Below are 17,434 nucleotides of genomic sequence, written 5' to 3' on the forward strand. Positions count from 1 at the left end.
AAATGAGACGCTGTCATTGGGTAACAGAAGTTTCTGAAAAACTTGCCCGACCGGCCGGGTGGCATTTTACCGAACTGTGATCATATGACATAATTTCAAGATGTCACCAACTATGACATCCTTCCTATCATATATTTGTAACAAAATGTGCAGACATGAGTTCAGATAGGGGATTAGATAAAATTATAGATATATATAGTAATAAACAGTGAAGTAGTGTATGTTGTATATAGAGTAAATATAGCTATCAATGTTTGAAAAAATGTAAAATGTTTTACAAAAGTGCAAGAAATGTTTATTTCAAATATTATATGCATTATTCTTTGTTCAGTGAGTATAATACATATAAAAACAGGAAAAAAAATAAAGGGATTAAATGAAATTTGTTCTCATGGAGGATTGTATTTGAGTAAGGATATTTAAAAACATGAAAAGTAAAAAAAAAAACAAAAACACACACACATTCAGATAAAAAATAAATTAGAAAGACGTCTGTCATTGCAGCGTTTGACTTTTTTTACGGACCTGTATTATTTCTTTTCCAATTTTTAGATCAAAAAGAAAAAGACGCATTGATCGGCTGAACTCAAAGGACAAAACCCTGTGAGCGTACGTGTGTGTGTGTGTGTGGGGGCTTGTGTGTGAACACTTGGTCACCTCCCCTACAGCAAGAAGTTGTTTTATTTCCTGAGAAATTATCTGTTAAGTTCGTCGAAGTAAAAAAAAAAGAAAATGTTGTGATATTGATATAAAGTTTTTGTAACATTAACAAACATCTTTCCTAAAAATATTGATAATTAGTATTATTATTAGCTATTTGGTGAATTCACTGGATAACAACATCGGGTGTGTGAAAACCATTATTATTGTTTGTTTTGGTCCAAGCAGTGGAGCGCTATCCTAGCTAGCTCCCTAATTACCAGCTAGCAATCAGCCAAAGGGCTGAATAAAAGATTACTTCCAGGTTATAATTTAAAATTCTAAGTGACAAAAGAAGGCCCATATGACTGGGATTGGAAATGGATTTCATTGTTATGGGTCAAATACTTTTTCTTTTTTTTGTGTCAGTGAATGAGCTAATGATTAGCCTCAACCGTCCTCCGAGCGAATTAGCATTTTCCAGAACCTTCAGACAGGCTCCTCCTAGCCGTTTCTCATCTCAGTATAAGTCTCTGCAGGAAAATGATGTGAAAGTGACACAATAACACACCCTCATTTGAAAAGATGGAGGAAGGTGGGGTTTCCTGGCGATGTGCGTCCCGGGAATTCAAATAGTTTGCCCCGCGAAAGCTGATCTCAGCGGTGGCTCCAAGTCGACCGCCAGGATCCGGCGCCTCTCTTTCCCTTCGCTCGGATTCCTTCGTCCAACCTGGACGGACGGTGACGGTGATGACGCGTCAGTACTCGTACTCGTTCTCTCCTTCGCCGTAGATCTGGTAGACGTTGTCCACGGCCTGGGCCCATCTGTTCAGCTGCGCCGGCGGGGACGAGGGCCTGAAGTGGACCGAGGGCCCGGGCTGCTGATGACTGAGACAATGGCGACATCTTCATTACCCAAAACCTCTCCTAGCATTTTGTTAACGTCACGAGTTTTCTGACCTTTTTCCGTAATCACATGATCATTTTTTGTTATTAGTCACATCACGCTTGAGGTGAGAATAATTCTCACGACTTTCTGTCGGCTCTAACTCCTTCCTGTACCCAGAATCTAAGTTTCTGGTTGCGTTTAAAAGGTGACGTCTGTTGCTGACACATGGGATCGATGCACGCTTGTGATGCTTCCTCTCCGCACATGAAGAAAGAAAACCAAAACCAAGTGGAAATGATCTTATTGCCTCTTAACCACAGCATCTCTGATGCTAGTGTTCAGAAGTTATAAACTAGAATTACATTCATAATATATGAATATATATATATATCAATTTACATATAGATAAAACAAAAACTGCCTAATTTTCAGTATCTGTTTCTTTTGTTAATTAGTATTTTTATGTTATTTCACGTTATTTTTAAGTCTTTTTTTGTTGAATTGAAAGAAGGTTCCTTGCTGATTTATGTGACTGGCTGATATCGAAATAAGGAGTCACAGATCCCCATAGGTATCTAATTTTTAACGTTTGAAATCGTGCAGAAATGGATACAGTTGAGCTGCTGAGTCATGAAGCCCTATAACTTCGCTGTGCAGCAGGCAAGGACGCTTTCTGTTCAGTAGAGCCTCATGCTAAAGGCCAAGGACGTTTTTGGGTTCTGGTTTGTCGTTTTTTAGATGCACCCTGGTGTGAGGTGATTCTAAAACTAATATGTTTGTCTCATTTATATATTTATTTGTTTGTTTGTCTATTCATCTTTTTTTATTCTGTTATTTCCGCCCCAGGGCCTCAATAAAGACGTAAAAAAAAATAATTCATTAAATTAAAAAAAAATATTGGAGGCCATTTAAAGAGCCATTAACTGTATCTTTTTTTAAGGCATTTATTTATCCGTCTGTTTGTTTATTAATCATAACTTATGTATCAATTTATTCATTTTTCAGTCACCACCCTTCAATGAAGACATTAAAAACACCATCAAATGTAAAAATGGTTGGAAGCAATTTGAAGGAGAGAGATAGTTATTCATTCATTTGTTTTATCTATTTTGTTTTGCTTTGCAGTTCATTTATTTATTTGTTTATTTCAAGGAAGGTTAAACAGTGACTGAAAGCCATTTAAAAGTCACCTATACATATCTATTTCTTCATGTACTTATCTATGAGAAGTTTCCAGAAATCAGAACAAAATTAATCCGTGAAATTCATAATAAGAAAAAATACTAATGTAAATCACAACTTACATTACTTTGAGCCGGTTCCATCTTCTGGCAGCTAAAAAGGAAAAAAAAAAGAAAAACAAATCATCAGCACTTCAATAAAACGAATATTTTGAGTTAAACTTTTTTTTATCCCTAATTCACCTATTGACAGACTGTAAAAAAAAAAAAGACATACAGCAGTAACTTCTCAAGAACTGGATTCCTTGGGGTTTGTGGCCAATGGGAAAGCTCCATTTTCCACCCTTGTGTCATTTGTCTCGTTGGAGGAAGCAAATTTCTGAAAAGGTTTTTGTTGTCCTTGTCAGATTTCCCCTAATGCTTAGCTAACAAGACGTGTGGGCGGGCGTTTGAGGCCTTCCCTGAAGCTCTGAACCCGAAGTATGAAATGTCACTACTGAAGAACAACGTTCTTGTTTCTGGTGCAGCATGTGCAGGCATTTGGCCCTTTGGCCCTTTGGCCCTTTAGCCCGATAGTTTTGCTCGGCTGGTACCGTCAATACTAGACAGCTGCGAATGATCCGCACCTGTTCCTCGCCCCAAGTTTAGCCTTGGTTGCAGCATCCCTCCGCTCCTTCTCAGGTTTTTCAAGTTTTGGAAATAACTATCTCATGAGCTTTGTCAGCGTTTTTTTTTTTTTTTTTTTGTGCTGTTAACTCATGTTGAAAATGAATATATTAAAACGGTTCAGAGATTTATGGCTGTGGTGAAAGAGCACAGGAAGTTTGTTGATCCAAGATAAGAGGATAAAGAGGGTAAATGGAGGAAGTTGATTTGCCATAGAAGTCGAAAGAAGAAGTGTTTTGGTCCAAGCTGTGGAGTGCTAGCCTGTCACTACAAGCTAACTCTCTGCTGACGAGAAGCTGAAGGGGTAAATGAAGGATTTCTTCCTTTTTTCTAGTTAATGAAAGTAAACTTGAAATTTTCAGGGACTCAGACCGTTGCCTTGCAGTTGTTTCTTACACCAGAATAACACAAAAGTGACAAAGTGACACAAAATAATTCAAAAACGCGTTTGAGTTTTCTGGTGTCCCAGGAATCCAGAGAAAGTGGACAATTCAGAGGAGAGGGTTGGGTAGAGGAAGTTGATTTGCTGTGGTGATCCCTGAAGGGAGCGACCAAAAAGAAGAAATTAAGTTCATGCTCTGTCACGGGTACAGGGCAACGTCAAAATCAAACTGAAACCTATCTGGAATGGAAGAATCACACTCAAGGTGTCGTCAGTACCACCAAGGTTGACTCACTGATAACGGCAACGAAACCTCCGGTGGCCAAAACCAGCAGCCCCAATGCAACGTACGCCGTGATGAGCATCCCGTCGCTGCCTCCCTGTTCAACATAGACACCAACCATAGAAACCAACCTGTTAGACAGTCAATTTCAGTTTAGTCGTTTGTTTTGTTTGTACGCAAAATCATGGAGAATCGGGCGAATGCTAGTCCCCACTCAAATAATTCGTAGCTGCTTCGAGAATCTTTTGTCACGCCACTTTTTCAGGAGACGGCAAGGCGTCCGGCACCTTCTGGATTCTGCTCCCGCCAAAGACGGACCCTACACGCACCTTCTTTTATGTACGATTACTTTTAAATACCTTTAAATAAACGAGCTGTAGTTGCTAATATGGGAGGCTAGCAGTTAACGGCTAGCAATGATCAATCTGTGCTCTCTCGTGTGTGTGATATGGGTCAAGGTTAATATGTTCCCAATGATTTAATGGGTTTCTCCAATTTCAGATAAACAAGCCTCTAGTTCCTGTTTCATTTCCTCTTGTGTTTTGATGGTATATTATTTTCTGTAACAATAGCATTTATCCCCGCCTTCTCTGTGGTTAGCTCACCACGGCCTTGATGCTGTTCACGGAGGATGTCAGGAGTGTTTCTGTGGGGATCACCTGACCTGCGGGATGGGGAAGTGAAAGCAGATGGTCAGGGTTGTGTCAGCAACAGGAGGCTGAAAACTTGGACTTAATGTGTTCATCTGCATCTCAAAGAGTCATGGGCCAGGGAGTAAGGGGAAACTCATGTAGCTCATGATATGAGCATTGTGAAGGTGTGTTATAACCCCATTGTACTTCCGTATTTTTTCAGGCTGCTCTCATTTATTGGTCTCCAATTTGGTGGTGTTCGCTGATGTCCAGTCAAATCCTGAAGGAGGTAGAAGGGGGAGTGAGCCACCCATTGAAGGAAATCCAGATCAGGCCTGGACTGATGTTTCCTGCGTGCCGAGTCAGACCCAAAGGAGGGGTATGATGACGGAAGGAGAAGTTGCTGTTAACTACCGTGTCAAAGGTGGAGCTACGAATCACTCAGATGGCTAAAGATAAATTTAGATAAACTCAGATAAATTTAATCTTGCGTTTGCAGTGGTGGTCACGGGCTCAGATGTTCAGTTGGGTTTAGGAAAATGGGATGAACAAGGAAACATAATGCGTCATAATTAGAGATTAGGAGAAGTTTTTCGTGACCTGAGTTTGACTGGAGGCGATCAATATTGAGTCAACACCGGCTTCTAGGCCAGGTTTGAGAACGTGGTCGGCCATATCTGGGCCAAACAGCTATTTTAATCTTGGGGGGCAAACCTTGACTTTTAAATACATCCAAGCCATGGTTGGCTCCATCCAAGTTTTCAAAAACGTCCTGGCTTTACGCACGGGAAAAAAATGAGTAAACAATCATCGGGTCGCCTCCTCTTGTCGATGTTGCCGGGCAGATTGGAAATCCTGATGCTGGCACAGTCAGACTTCCTCTAGTGGACCTTGGCAATTTTTAGAAATATGATTCAGATCGAGTTATTTGCTGTTATAACATGTTGTATGGAATTTTTTTTTTGACTTTACTCTTTCTCTTTAACATGTGAATCACTGCGTTTATTGTGTGTGTTTACCAGCTGTGTGTGTGTCTGATCGGCGGGCTCCATGGTGAATGATGTGGCGATGTGTCCACTGTGTGAGTTCAATTTCACGGTCTGGTAGAGCTGAATGCCAGTGTCTATGCTGAAGGTATGTCTCTCTCTTGATAGTAATACTAATGACGGATTTTATCTTCGGGCGTCTTTCGAAACACAAGGTCACCTTATAAAAGTTACAGCCGGCGGGGTGCAAAGTGGCTGACCCCACATCCCATAATACCCGAGTCATGGATGAACACCTCGCGGAAGGGAGTGGCGGTATGAGCAGTGATAGATGGTTCCAGGTTGGGAATCCGATCCTAGATTGTACGGGAAACCAGTGGAGCTGTTGAAGGACTGGGGTCATGTGTCCTCTCAGGGGTCGGGCCCAGATTGTGTGATCCCAGATTCAGAATTGTGGGGTTCATGGGGGGATTGGACGAGGTTATGGCGAGGAAAGGGCGGAGTCTATTGATATGGTGACGATAGGAATAGGGGATCTGTCCAACAAACTGTCCAGGATGACATGAGTGGAGTGAAGGATGGAGAAGTCGTCCAGGAGAGCCAAGCTTCTACTTCTGGCTAACACATCGGGGTTGGCATCCAAGCCAACCCCATCTCGGACCATGTCGTAGTTGAGGTTCCGTCGGGAAAGATGGGGCGAAGGAGGACGGGTCGGAGGCGGAGATGAAGGAGCTAAGTGGTGGACGTTCGAGAAGACTGCCCAAATGGACAAGGACCATGCAAAAACCCTATTGATCCATGTTTGGATCAAGACCTCGCACAGAACATGGATGGATGAAGCCCCATAGATTTAAGTCCAGTTGGCGCTATGAGGAGCATGTTCAGGAGCTCCAACCAACGTTCTCAGGTCGGTCAAGTGTGTGTTCATTCAAACGCGCCGGCATGCACACAACTGCAACCGGAAAACAAAATTCACTTACTGTGCATGTGTGTCTTTGTGCTGGTTTCCGTCATCAGCGGTAGCGAGGAAGTGTTTGCGTCGGTGGCTGAGCTCGGTGAAGTCGGACTTGCTAAAACAGAAATCCGTGGATCATTTAATGTCAAACGTTGGACCCATTCAACTGAATCTGAAGCCCTTCTGGCAGCATTAATATCCCAGTAGTGTTCTGGAAATATCTTGTTTTCTTCGAACCGGCAAGTGACCTTCATTTTTTAAATATAATTCCAACTTTATTCTGGTTGATTTACTGCTTAAAGTATACATTTATGCTATTTTAAAAAAAAAAGGAAAACTGTAACATTATAGTTGAATTTTTAATTTGCTACTTTATCGTCATTCCATTCAATCTTTATTATTGCTCAAATTAATGGTAAATTTCTTGCTGATTTTAGTCTCTTTAAAATACATTGAATCAAGACATCTGATTCAATCGTCCCTTTTTTAAAAATGAAGTTAAATTAGATAAAAAAAAACAAAACAACCTTTAATTTGTTTGTTTGTAATTAAGTTAAATAAAGATAAAGCGAGACAAAATTAAATTAAATTGATTTATTAGGGTTACGAAATCTGTCTCTCAATTTTACCCGAATTATGATTTTAACCTTGAGTGGTAACATCATAGCTGTGGTTGAATAATTTATTTGTATCAAAGCACAGTGTTGTGCTGGTTGAATGACCACTTTATTCTCAGTGAAATACAGATACTATTTCACGTCGATGCTCAGAATAAATCACAAGTGATGAGATGGAGTTGGTCCAACGTGCCGGCTGCGGGGTAGTTACCGGTGTTTACGGTGAGACGGACGGTATGCTTCTGGTCGTTGAACCAGCCCACTATTTGCACCCTGCAGCTGTACAAGCCCCTGTCCTGCGGCCTGACGCCCACGATGGTTAGGGACACGTCTCCGTCTCGTATGGATCCTCGCAGCTCATACCTGGGCGAAGTCCTGGTGTGCTTTTGCACTTTCTCTCCGTCAGTGGTGAGGATCTGGTCACCGCAGCCCGAGGAAGGTAAATGTCCGTGGGCCCAGCAGACGTGGACCAGGCCGTAGGTACTGGTGTCATAGCGACACGGCAGGACGGCGTCCTGACCGCTCACGGCAGTGACCTCACTCTCTTTGGATTCACCAACTGGAGAGAAGCGACATTTAGACAGGAAGCTGCCGTCATTATGGATCAGGAACTATTTCCCTTTCGTTGTGCTACCATCAACCTCCAAATTCAGGAACCTTATTCCTCCTAAAACTATAATATTATTCCCTTACAATGACCCTGATGTGTTTATTTTGTTTATTTCTTGTAATGTTTTTTTTCACGCTTTGAATTATGAAGTTATAATGCAAAATTATAGATTTTCGCGCCTTCATTGTTGCAATTTTGACTTTTTTGTTTTAATGCTCACTCTTTCAATTAGAGGGAAGAGTTACACTCTATCTATCTATCTATCTATCTATCTATCTATCTATCTATCTATCTATCTATCTATCTATCTATCTATCTATCTATCCATCCATCTATCCATCTATCTATCCATCTATCTATCCATCTATCTATCTATCTATCTATCTATCTAATCTAAGTCTGTCTGTCTGGGTGTCTGTTTAATAATAATTTATCCATTATTAATCCCTTGTGGGGAAATTTGATCTCTATCATCCTGTGCCATACCACCCCAAATTGTTTATTGTTTATTCATTTTTTAAATGAATAATTATGTGCTATTAAATCACGAGTTTAATTTATTTATTTCTAAATATATTGATAAATAATATGTATTTGCATAAATTCATAAATCACTACACAAATAATGGGAGAAAACTAATTAAATACATTAATAATATATCTTTATCAAGAAGTTGTTTTTTTTAAATGAGCTGGATAAACCCTTGAAAATGAAAAACAGGTAAACTTGTGACGGTGAAAAAACAACACTGAACTGTTGCATGTATTATTTATGTGAATTATGTATTTGCAGTACACCACAAACTACTACGATAAATGTCGTTTTACTTCCCGCTTGTGGTAAATGATATTATATATGGTATAAGATAGTGACAAAGTCTTTCCTTATAAATCAATCAATATACAGTGAAATGCAGCATGCAATATTTGCGCCCTTTATCCTGATATTGTATTATTAATTTTGGATAACAATACCTGCGAGGAGGAAGAGCAGCAGCGTCGGTTGCAAGGATGTTTTCGTCTTCATGGCGACACACTCGCATCGCAGATCTTCAGTCCGAACAGAGAGTCATCCTCGGCGTCTACATTTAAAGAAGTGACAAGCTGACAAGGGGTCGTTTTTTTTCATAATTTCCCCCCTGCTGACAGAGGCAGAGTCACACTGACTTCCTGTCACCATCTGCAGCGTCCTCTTCGTTGTTCCTTATTAGCCTTGCACTTTTAATGCAGGGTTTCACTTCCTGAACGCCGCTTGGTGCCTTCTGCTACATTCCTTTGGGACTCCAGATCCAACTTTAATTTCTCCCTTGCATTTTTGCATTTTCTCCGATTTAAGGACCAAGATAGCACTGTTTCCATGGAGATGAGAGACATCACTGCAGAGCGGGGACAGTGAACGTGGACTGGAAGAGTCTTGGGGGCCCTGGGGTTGAAAACAACATTAAGTTATTAGTATTTATATAATTTTCTTTCATTTTGATGTGCGTTCTCTCTAATTATTTCTACATTAATATTTTGGGAAAATGTTATTGATGTCATCGTCAGTAAAAGTCCATGTCAGAACGTGCTTTGGTTCCGTGAGTAGATACCAGCTAGCCTTTCCCTTCACTGACATGATTGAATGATCTGCTGCCACCGAGATATAATACAAATCATCGGTTGCCCCGGGCAACAGTTCATAATGGAGTAAGTGACGATTATGCCGGCGTACTCCCTTCAAATTTTTGCTGATTTTCATACAATGCTAAACATATACATTCATGATCAGCATGACCACAAGAAATGGAGTTGATGGTGTTTAATAATTATTTTTTTGTATAAAAATGGGTTTAAAATCGAGCATATATTGAGCGCTGGGGTGGCCCCTAGCTATGCTGCCACAGGCTGACTGCCATGATGCACTCATGTTCACTCTCACACTCCCTCTCTTTTTTGAGTTCGAGACCGAAGGCCGGCCACACAGAGCCAGATCTGTCCGCAAAAGCTCCCCCATGTGGGAAACATCTGGTTAGACACTTGAGAGTCTCAGTCATCCACATCCCGGATCATCCTTTTCAAATATTACCATGGCAACCAGACTCTTTCTGTTTTACTCGGACAAGGGTTGGCAACCCGGAGTCGCAAGCGGCTCTTTGAACCCTCTGATGTGGCTCCCGGTGGCTTATGAAAATAATTAACGAATATTTAATTAAAATGCATTTTACTTTAGTTTGTTCATTTTTTAAATGTGATTTTTAAATATGAAGATGAATGCGGTCCTGTAACATCAAAATAAAACAGTGTTGAAAATATTTTTGTTGCTCTTAATAAGCGACTGCAGGGACCAGTAAAAAGATGACGGTACAAAGAGAGAGGATGGCAAGTCTGGTTTGCTGCCGGTGGATAATTTAAGTTTGGCATTTTTTTTTAAATAAATACAGGACTGTCTCAGAAAATTAGAATATTGTGATAAAGTTCTTTATCTTCTGTAATGCAATTACAAAAACAAAAATGTCATACATTCTGGATTCATTACAAATCAACTGAAATATTGCAAGCCTTTTATTATTTTAATATTGCTGATTATGGCTTACATCTTAAGAAAACACAAAAATCCTATTTCAAAATATTACAAAATCATGAAAAAGTAAGTTTTGTTTTTGTAATTGCATTACAGAGGATTAAGAACTTTATCTCAATATTCTAATTTTTTGGTAGCAGTCCTGTACAAGAAGGACTCAAATAGGGTATTTTGCTTAAAAGTAAAACTGATAAAAAAAAATAAAAAAAATGTTACATGCGGTGTTAATTCCTTTTATATTTCAAAAGGGTTCTGTGGCTCCTTGTATTTTCTTCACTGTGGGGAAATGGGTCCAAACGGCTCTTTGAGTGGTAAAGGTTGACGACCCCTGCACTTCGGGGGAGGAGTTGATAAAATAACTGCTGGGGTTAAATACCGAAAACTCTCCATGGACTAGAACAGGGGATCAGGAGGACTCAGAGCTATTCAGAGTCGTTTTCCCCGTGAAAGAAAATGCAAATCCCTTTTGAAATCTGGAATAGATAGAACACTGCATATTTGTTTTTTTTGTTTTTGTTTTTACCTTTATGCCGTGAAGAAATAAACAACAGTTGTATTTGTGAGATCAACCAACTGCTGAAGTGAAAACGACAAGAAAAACATTTTGACCTCCAAAAAAAATCTGCATCTGCTTCCTTGTGCCGCCATGCTTTTATCAAGGGTACTGAAGCATGCAGTCAGCAGTCAGCCTACGTTAAAAATAAAAGGCCATTTCACTGACCAATGCAAAACATACATTTTCAAAGTAATAGCCAATTAAAATATATGTTTTACGTTGTCGATGGGAATTTTGCTCCTGTATTGCGGCACACAGTCCCTGCACATCAGATTCATGTGACAAGAAATTAAACTTGTTTAACTAAACTTGATGAACACGTAAAGACAAAAAAAAAGGGTTAAAAATATTTTAATCGAATACTAGTTTTTTGTTTTCCCCAGCTACAGGGAGCCACAGCAGAGGGATGAAAGAGCACTGACTTCATGGTTACTTCCTTGGTTAGCTTGCATTTATTAAAGCAAACTAAATTCCTGCTTCGCTATTTTCCGCTTTTAGTTTTTTCGTTTATTGTCTGAAAGTCAAATTTCTCTTGCTGGTTCTCTTTTGTGGTGTGTTATTCTTTTCTATTCTCTATTCTGTTAGAGATGGAGCGGATTTGACACCCACACATGCACAAACACACACACACACACACACACACACACACACACACATATATATGTATATATATATATAGTTGTATTCCAGGCTTGTGTGGTTCCCACTCAATTCCATGTGAAAAAAACACAGAATTCATTACAACCCAAACCACACCCACATAATTCCCAGCAACCCTAAAATCACACAGAAAACAAGCATCAACATAAACCCCAGCATTCGCATCTTGCTACAATATATATCATAAATACATAAAATGTATTTTATGTATTTATTTGTTTTTGTATGAATTTATGTATTTTATTTCATTTCTTGTATTTTATTTAAACTGAAGAACAAATCTGGTGTCAAGATTGTAAATAAAATAAAATAATAGAAAAACATCATCCGACACATTTTTACAGCAAGGTTTTGTTTTATCACACTAATATTTTCATAGTAATTTTCATAGTGGGCCCTTTGCTGAGACTTTCTGACCTGTTTGTTAGTTATGAGGCCTCTCCATTCCCCGAGGGTCCGTCCAAGTTGGGCCTGCAGAGGAATTCCCTGTGAATGTGTGGGTTGTTGTGGTACTTTAAGCAGGAAGTGAGAGGACAGCTACTTCCTGTTGAGGTATTGTCCCGTCTTGGGTTCCCCAAACCTCGCATCAAGAGCCTGCTTAGCTTTTTAGTCATCCGTATTGATGGGGTCAGTTCCGCTGCCAGGTGGCGTTGGAGCACTAATCTCAGCCAGTGAGTGGAATTGTGGGGTTTCGAGTCTTTTTGCTGAGAGCATTCATGAATTGCATTCAAAAATGGAATACAATTAATAAACCAAAAAAATTGATTTGGATAAACATACATTAGTTTTGACCGTCCTAACATTAATATTCATATATGTATATGTATACATATATACATACATATATATATATATATATACACACACACACACACACACACACACACACATATATATATACATACACACATATATACATGCACATACACACAGATATATATATATGCACATGCACACAGATACACATTTTTGCATATGCATATATATTATGTTTGCATGTATTTACATGCATGTACCTGTGTATGAAAACATATATGTATCCGTATATGTATTAATATATATGCGCATGTGTGTGTGTGTGCAAATTTGTGTGTGTGTGGTTATGTGAATATATATTTTTTATGCATATGCATATGTGTGTATATGTGTGTGTGTGTGTTTGTGGATATACTGTTCACCTGAGAACGCCTGGTTAAACAAACCCTGGTTCTTTAAAAGGGTGGGATATTGAGAAGTTGCTGCCCTTTTTCTTTCTTTTCGCTTTCTAAGAATAAGAATAAGAATAAGAATAAGAATAAGAATAAGAATAAGAATAAGAATAAGAATAAGAATAAGAATAAGAATAAGAATAAGAATAAGAATAAGAATAAGAATAAGAATAAGAACGACTTTATTTATCCCGAATGAAATTGTTGTGCCAGAGTTACAAGAAAAATATAACAATAATAAATAACAGTAGAAAAATTGTATAATTTCTCTGAAGTCTTGCTCTTATGGTTCTAATGTTCCTGCTGTCAAGGCTTGACAAAGCGCCTCTCGACCCAGCTTCTTTTTCGTAATGGAGCAGTGGGACGTTCAGCCTTTCCCACACTATCAAACAATTAAGGGGATTATTTCAATACAGGTGACTGCATAAAATACTGATAGCAATAATGTTAATCTAAATTGGGGGATTTAAAGAATAAATCCAGCCAGGAAATTTAGCGGTTGTTCATGGTTACCATGGTGACAGTGGATTTGCCCTAGCACGGGACTTTGCAGATGGAAAAACAGGGTCATCTCCTTCTTGTTCTTTGGCAGTAAAGTGGCGGATGATCTAACTGCCCCCGCAGGTCTTCCGCCTCACCTTCTGTGATGTCATTGACGTTGACGGGGCCTCTATCGGCCGGATGCCGGGATTCCCGCCACGGTTGCCGAGTGCCGCGGCCATTCAGCCATTGTCCACTCCCTTGTATGCGCCGTGGAGAACGGGGTTGCTGTGAAACGAGTCGAGATCATCACGCCGATGACGAACCGGATCCGTCGTTTTCTCAGTTTCCACCTGAAGTTCGGGCTTGCCTGATTTGTCAGTCGGGCGAAAGTAAATTCACGTCCTGGTTTCTAATCTTTTTCAAAAACCAACAAACCCTCACATTAACGTTCTACCTTTTTTACGCGAGAAACCAGAAGCAAAGTTATTTGCGTCCATTGCTGTCAAATCTAACAGTGGCGATTGGACTGAACAGACGCTGCAAGTGTCTTGTTCATCACTCGGGGTTGGGGATTTGTCTAAACTGAAAAGGTTTGATCTCTGTCTTCCTGTTATCTTGATGTTGGGGGAGAATGCTACCGAATTTGTGTTCAAGAGGGTGGTGAGAGCCAAACAACAAAAACTGATCAGGGTGCGTTGGTTTTCAGTTGATCCTTAGGCCTGGGCTTCTGTCCTGTGAAACATGTTTTTGCGGTCCAAGAGGGGAATTTAATGTTAACGCCAACGCAAAGCCTCCTGGATGAAGCGTCACAGGCATAGTCGTGTCCATTATGTTTATGATGATCCATATTTTGATTTTTTGTAAAAGCCAAATCTAAACGGACACCTCCTCTTCTCTCTCCGATTGGTCCGGACCACTGTTAGATTCTGCTCCCCGATTGGACCTCCAGGCTTCTGCAAGTGGAAAATGAGTCTGCTGTGAGAAGGTAAAACCAACATTGTTCAGAGAAGTTAGGCACAAGCTCATGCAAACTGACTATAAGCCGTCGATAAAAGCACCGCTGGTATGAAAATGATGAAGGACGATCTGATCGTTTGTCCGATGAAGGCCTGGAGACTCGTTTCTGGATGAACATGCAACTGTTGCCATACAAACAAAACAACATGAGTCACCAATGAACCAGTTTTCTGATTAAATTTGATTCACCACCCATGCATTGCTGTTGTTACCACCAACCAGCACTTGGTCTTTGGTACCTCAACACGCTCAATGACTGGCTCTGTTGAAGTCACTGCTGTGACATCACTTCCTGTCTGCTCCGTCCCTTCCCCACTCTGACATCCGGCTGCAAACGTGAAAGTTTATAACATTCAGGCCTTTTTTTCTGTTCCTTTTCACGGGAAACAAACACAAAAACGTCTTCAAGTTGTTGCCCGATACGCCACTCACCGATTGTGGTACTCTGCGCTTTTCCGTTGCCGGATGTTGAGGACGGGACCACAGCGGCTGAAGGAGAAAACAGATTTAAAAACCCTCCGGCTGAGTCGCGCGGGGGGTGCGGGAGTACGAAAACGGACGCGGCAGTACGTATGACGATGAGGTGCACCATGAACGTCTGGTCATTGAAGAGGCCCGGCAACTGAACCCTGCAGTGGTAGAAACCGGCGTCTGAAGGTTGGACTTTGGAGATGGACAGAGAGGCGACATCCCCGGACCACATGGACTGAACATTATACCTGCAAGGGGAAGGAGGAGAGGAGTAACCATGGTAATCGCTCACAGGAATGAGGATGTTTTAGCTATGGACCGAAGCAAATAAAGATGGGGACAGACTGTAGAGGTAACGAGTGAAATGGGTATATCCATGGCAACTGCACTAAACAAGAATGAGGTGGGTGTGACCATGGCAACCGCAAACGCGACCGAAGACAGTTTTAACTATTGTACCTACATAAAAAAAAAAAAAAGAAAATATACTGATTTGAAGACGGAAATAGTCGGAAGCATGTGACAGCAGCACAAAGGTACCCCAATAATAGTCTGTAACCATGGTAACAGCCTTTAAAAGGTGGATCCTGAGTTTATCGCCAGTCCAAAACATTTACATCCGCAATGAATGAACTAAAGAAGTCTTTTCCCATTTTCTTCAAATGTAACTCCCCATTTTCTGAATGGCTGTTGCAATGGCAAATGTACATGTTCATTATCGACCTCCGCCATCGGCAGGGGTTCGGATTTATGTCCAACCTGTGCGACTTCCTGTACGTGACTCCTTTCCACCCGCTGCTGAGCAGTGTGTTTTGGCAGCTGAACAGCCGTGGACGGCCCTTTCCCCAGCACACCTCCACGCCGGCCCACCTGTCCTCCATCGCGTGACACGGCAGCACCGCCCTTTTACCCGCCCTGCTGACCACCGTCTCCGTGGCGACCCTCGAGGCACAGGCGAGCGCTGACAATCATGAAAAAAATACACCGTCAAACTCAATATGTTGCTGCTGATGTTTTTTTTTTTTTTTTTTTGAACATTTATTAGAACAGGTTCCTTGACAGAGTCACACACATTCTTACAAAACCTCATAACAAGATACACATTATACAATATTCTTTATAGGTCACTTATTTCCTCACTAGCAAGCGAAAAATAAAATGTAAAAAAAGAACAAAAAAAAAAACATCTAACTCAGTCAAATAGAGATAATATCTTCAACTCTCCAAATATTTTTTGATGGGTGCCCATTTGTCAAGATATAGGTCTGTCTGAAGTCGTAAGTTTGCTGTTATGCGTTCCATGCAGTTTACATCCTTAAGCCTCTGACGCCGCTGGTCCAGGGTAGGTGGGTGGGGTTTGAGCCAGTTTACTGTGATCATTTTATGTGCAATTAATAGAAGAACTCTAAGCGAAAACACCTGTTTTTTCCTTAAATCGCTTGTTGATGCTGTACCTATAATAAATTGCTGTGGATCAATTGGTCTATTTAATTTTAAAATCTCACTTATTCGTTTTTTTACCTCTTCCCAGAATTTCATCAGTTTAGGGCACTCCCAAAAAATGTGGGAAAAGTCCCCCGTTATGCCACAGCCCCTCCAACAAAGGGGAGAACAGTTATTATCATAAGAAGCTATTATCAAGGGAGTTTTAAAACACCTTATTCTTAACTTCCAGCTGAACTCCCTCCATGTTGGGCTACTTAAACATTTTTGCCAGGGCAACCAAGAACTCTCCCATTCTCCATCAGCAATCACCGCATTAGATTCCAGTTCCCACCATCTTTCACATCCAGTGTGTCCACTAAAGTGTCCATACGTATCCCAACATATATATCTGATATTGTATTTTCGATGTTCATTTTGTTCTCAACTATCTCAAGATGGTTTGTTTTTACACAAATGTCACTGCCGTTAACAGAACGACATCAACAACTATGTCTCAGCAAACACAAATATTTCAATCTCTCTATACTTTTACAGTCATATTTTAAGTTAAGAGAGAAAACACAGCTCCAGCCAGCAGCTTCACAAACATGTAGATCCGCAAGCGTCCCGTGATGCCTTCAGGTTCGGACTCACCTGTGAGAACCTGGAGAAGATGGAGCGGCGGCATGTCGAACGTCTCTCACCTCAGACGGCCGACAGACGAGTCCCGCTCATGACTCAGTCCCGCCCCCGACTTCCCCTCTCGTCTTGTTCTGTTTTTTTTTTTATAGAAGCAGACGCTCGTTGCGAAACGTCTCCCCTGGGTCTCAGGACGTTGACCGATGTTGCTTCGGCAGCGGAACATTTGATTAGAAAGAAAAGAAAATCAAAATTGACAAAAAATTTAGATGATTTTAAGCAGGCTTCCAAAGATGCCCGCTAAAGGCGACCTGCAGGACTTGAAGGACGTCAATCAAAAGTAGCCATTCATTTATTATCTCTTATACTCGTTCTGGTCTCGTTGGGTTGTCGTTGGGCGACACGGGGTTTCGCCCTGTCAATCACAAGGCCACACACACACACACACAGACACATAATCATTGACCCTGTCTTTCACACATCTGGATTTATTTCAGTGAACCTCTTGTGTGTGTTTGGGCTGTGGGACGAAACGGGAAAAACCCAGAGTGTTCAAACGTAGACATGTGGAGCCC

The 17,434-nt window shown here is 40.7% G+C and overlaps 2 protein-coding genes across 5 annotated transcripts; both read right to left on the minus strand.

Annotated features, from left to right (window-relative positions):
- Positions 1 to 272: 272 nt before the first annotated feature.
- Positions 273 to 9,028, minus strand: havcr1 (hepatitis A virus cellular receptor 1). 2 transcript variants are annotated; one of them, XM_086160617.1, is made up of 8 exons: positions 9,008 to 9,026; positions 8,816 to 8,922; positions 7,442 to 7,789; positions 6,639 to 6,728; positions 4,646 to 4,704; positions 4,053 to 4,137; positions 2,833 to 2,863; positions 273 to 1,527 (listed from the first exon to the last, which is right to left on the minus strand). In XM_086160617.1, the coding sequence occupies exons 2-8, from the start codon at positions 8,865 to 8,867 to the stop codon at positions 1,398 to 1,400; spliced, it is 795 nt and encodes a 264-aa protein (XP_086016743.1). In that variant the 5' UTR covers positions 8,868 to 8,922; positions 9,008 to 9,026; the 3' UTR covers positions 273 to 1,397. The 2 variants fall into 2 exon arrangements, with proteins under 2 accessions (XP_086016743.1, XP_086016744.1); XM_086160618.1 differs by lacking the exons at positions 4,053 to 4,137; positions 4,646 to 4,704 and having other exon boundaries at positions 9,008 to 9,028.
- A 3,955-nt stretch (positions 9,029 to 12,983) lies between these two features.
- On the minus strand, positions 12,984 to 16,965 carry havcr2 (hepatitis A virus cellular receptor 2). Of its 3 annotated transcripts, none has more exons than XM_086160724.1 (7): positions 16,875 to 16,965; positions 15,555 to 15,756; positions 14,895 to 15,043; positions 14,757 to 14,813; positions 14,564 to 14,652; positions 14,366 to 14,446; positions 12,984 to 14,260 (listed from the first exon to the last, which is right to left on the minus strand). In XM_086160724.1, the coding sequence occupies exons 1-7, from the start codon at positions 16,906 to 16,908 to the stop codon at positions 14,141 to 14,143; spliced, it is 732 nt and encodes a 243-aa protein (XP_086016850.1). In that variant the 5' UTR covers positions 16,909 to 16,965; the 3' UTR covers positions 12,984 to 14,140. The 3 variants fall into 3 exon arrangements, with proteins under 3 accessions (XP_086016850.1, XP_086016851.1, XP_086016852.1); XM_086160725.1 differs by having other exon boundaries at positions 14,344 to 14,446; XM_086160726.1 differs by lacking the exon at positions 12,984 to 14,260 and having other exon boundaries at positions 14,344 to 14,446; positions 14,914 to 15,043.
- Positions 16,966 to 17,434: the final 469 nt, after the last annotated feature.

Source organism: Fistularia commersonii, chromosome 15 (genome assembly GCF_037954325.1).
Source record: "Fistularia commersonii isolate RoL2024-O1a breed Wild chromosome 15, RoL_Fcom_v1.0, whole genome shotgun sequence".
Lineage (NCBI taxonomy): Eukaryota > Metazoa > Chordata > Actinopteri > Syngnathiformes > Fistulariidae > Fistularia > Fistularia commersonii.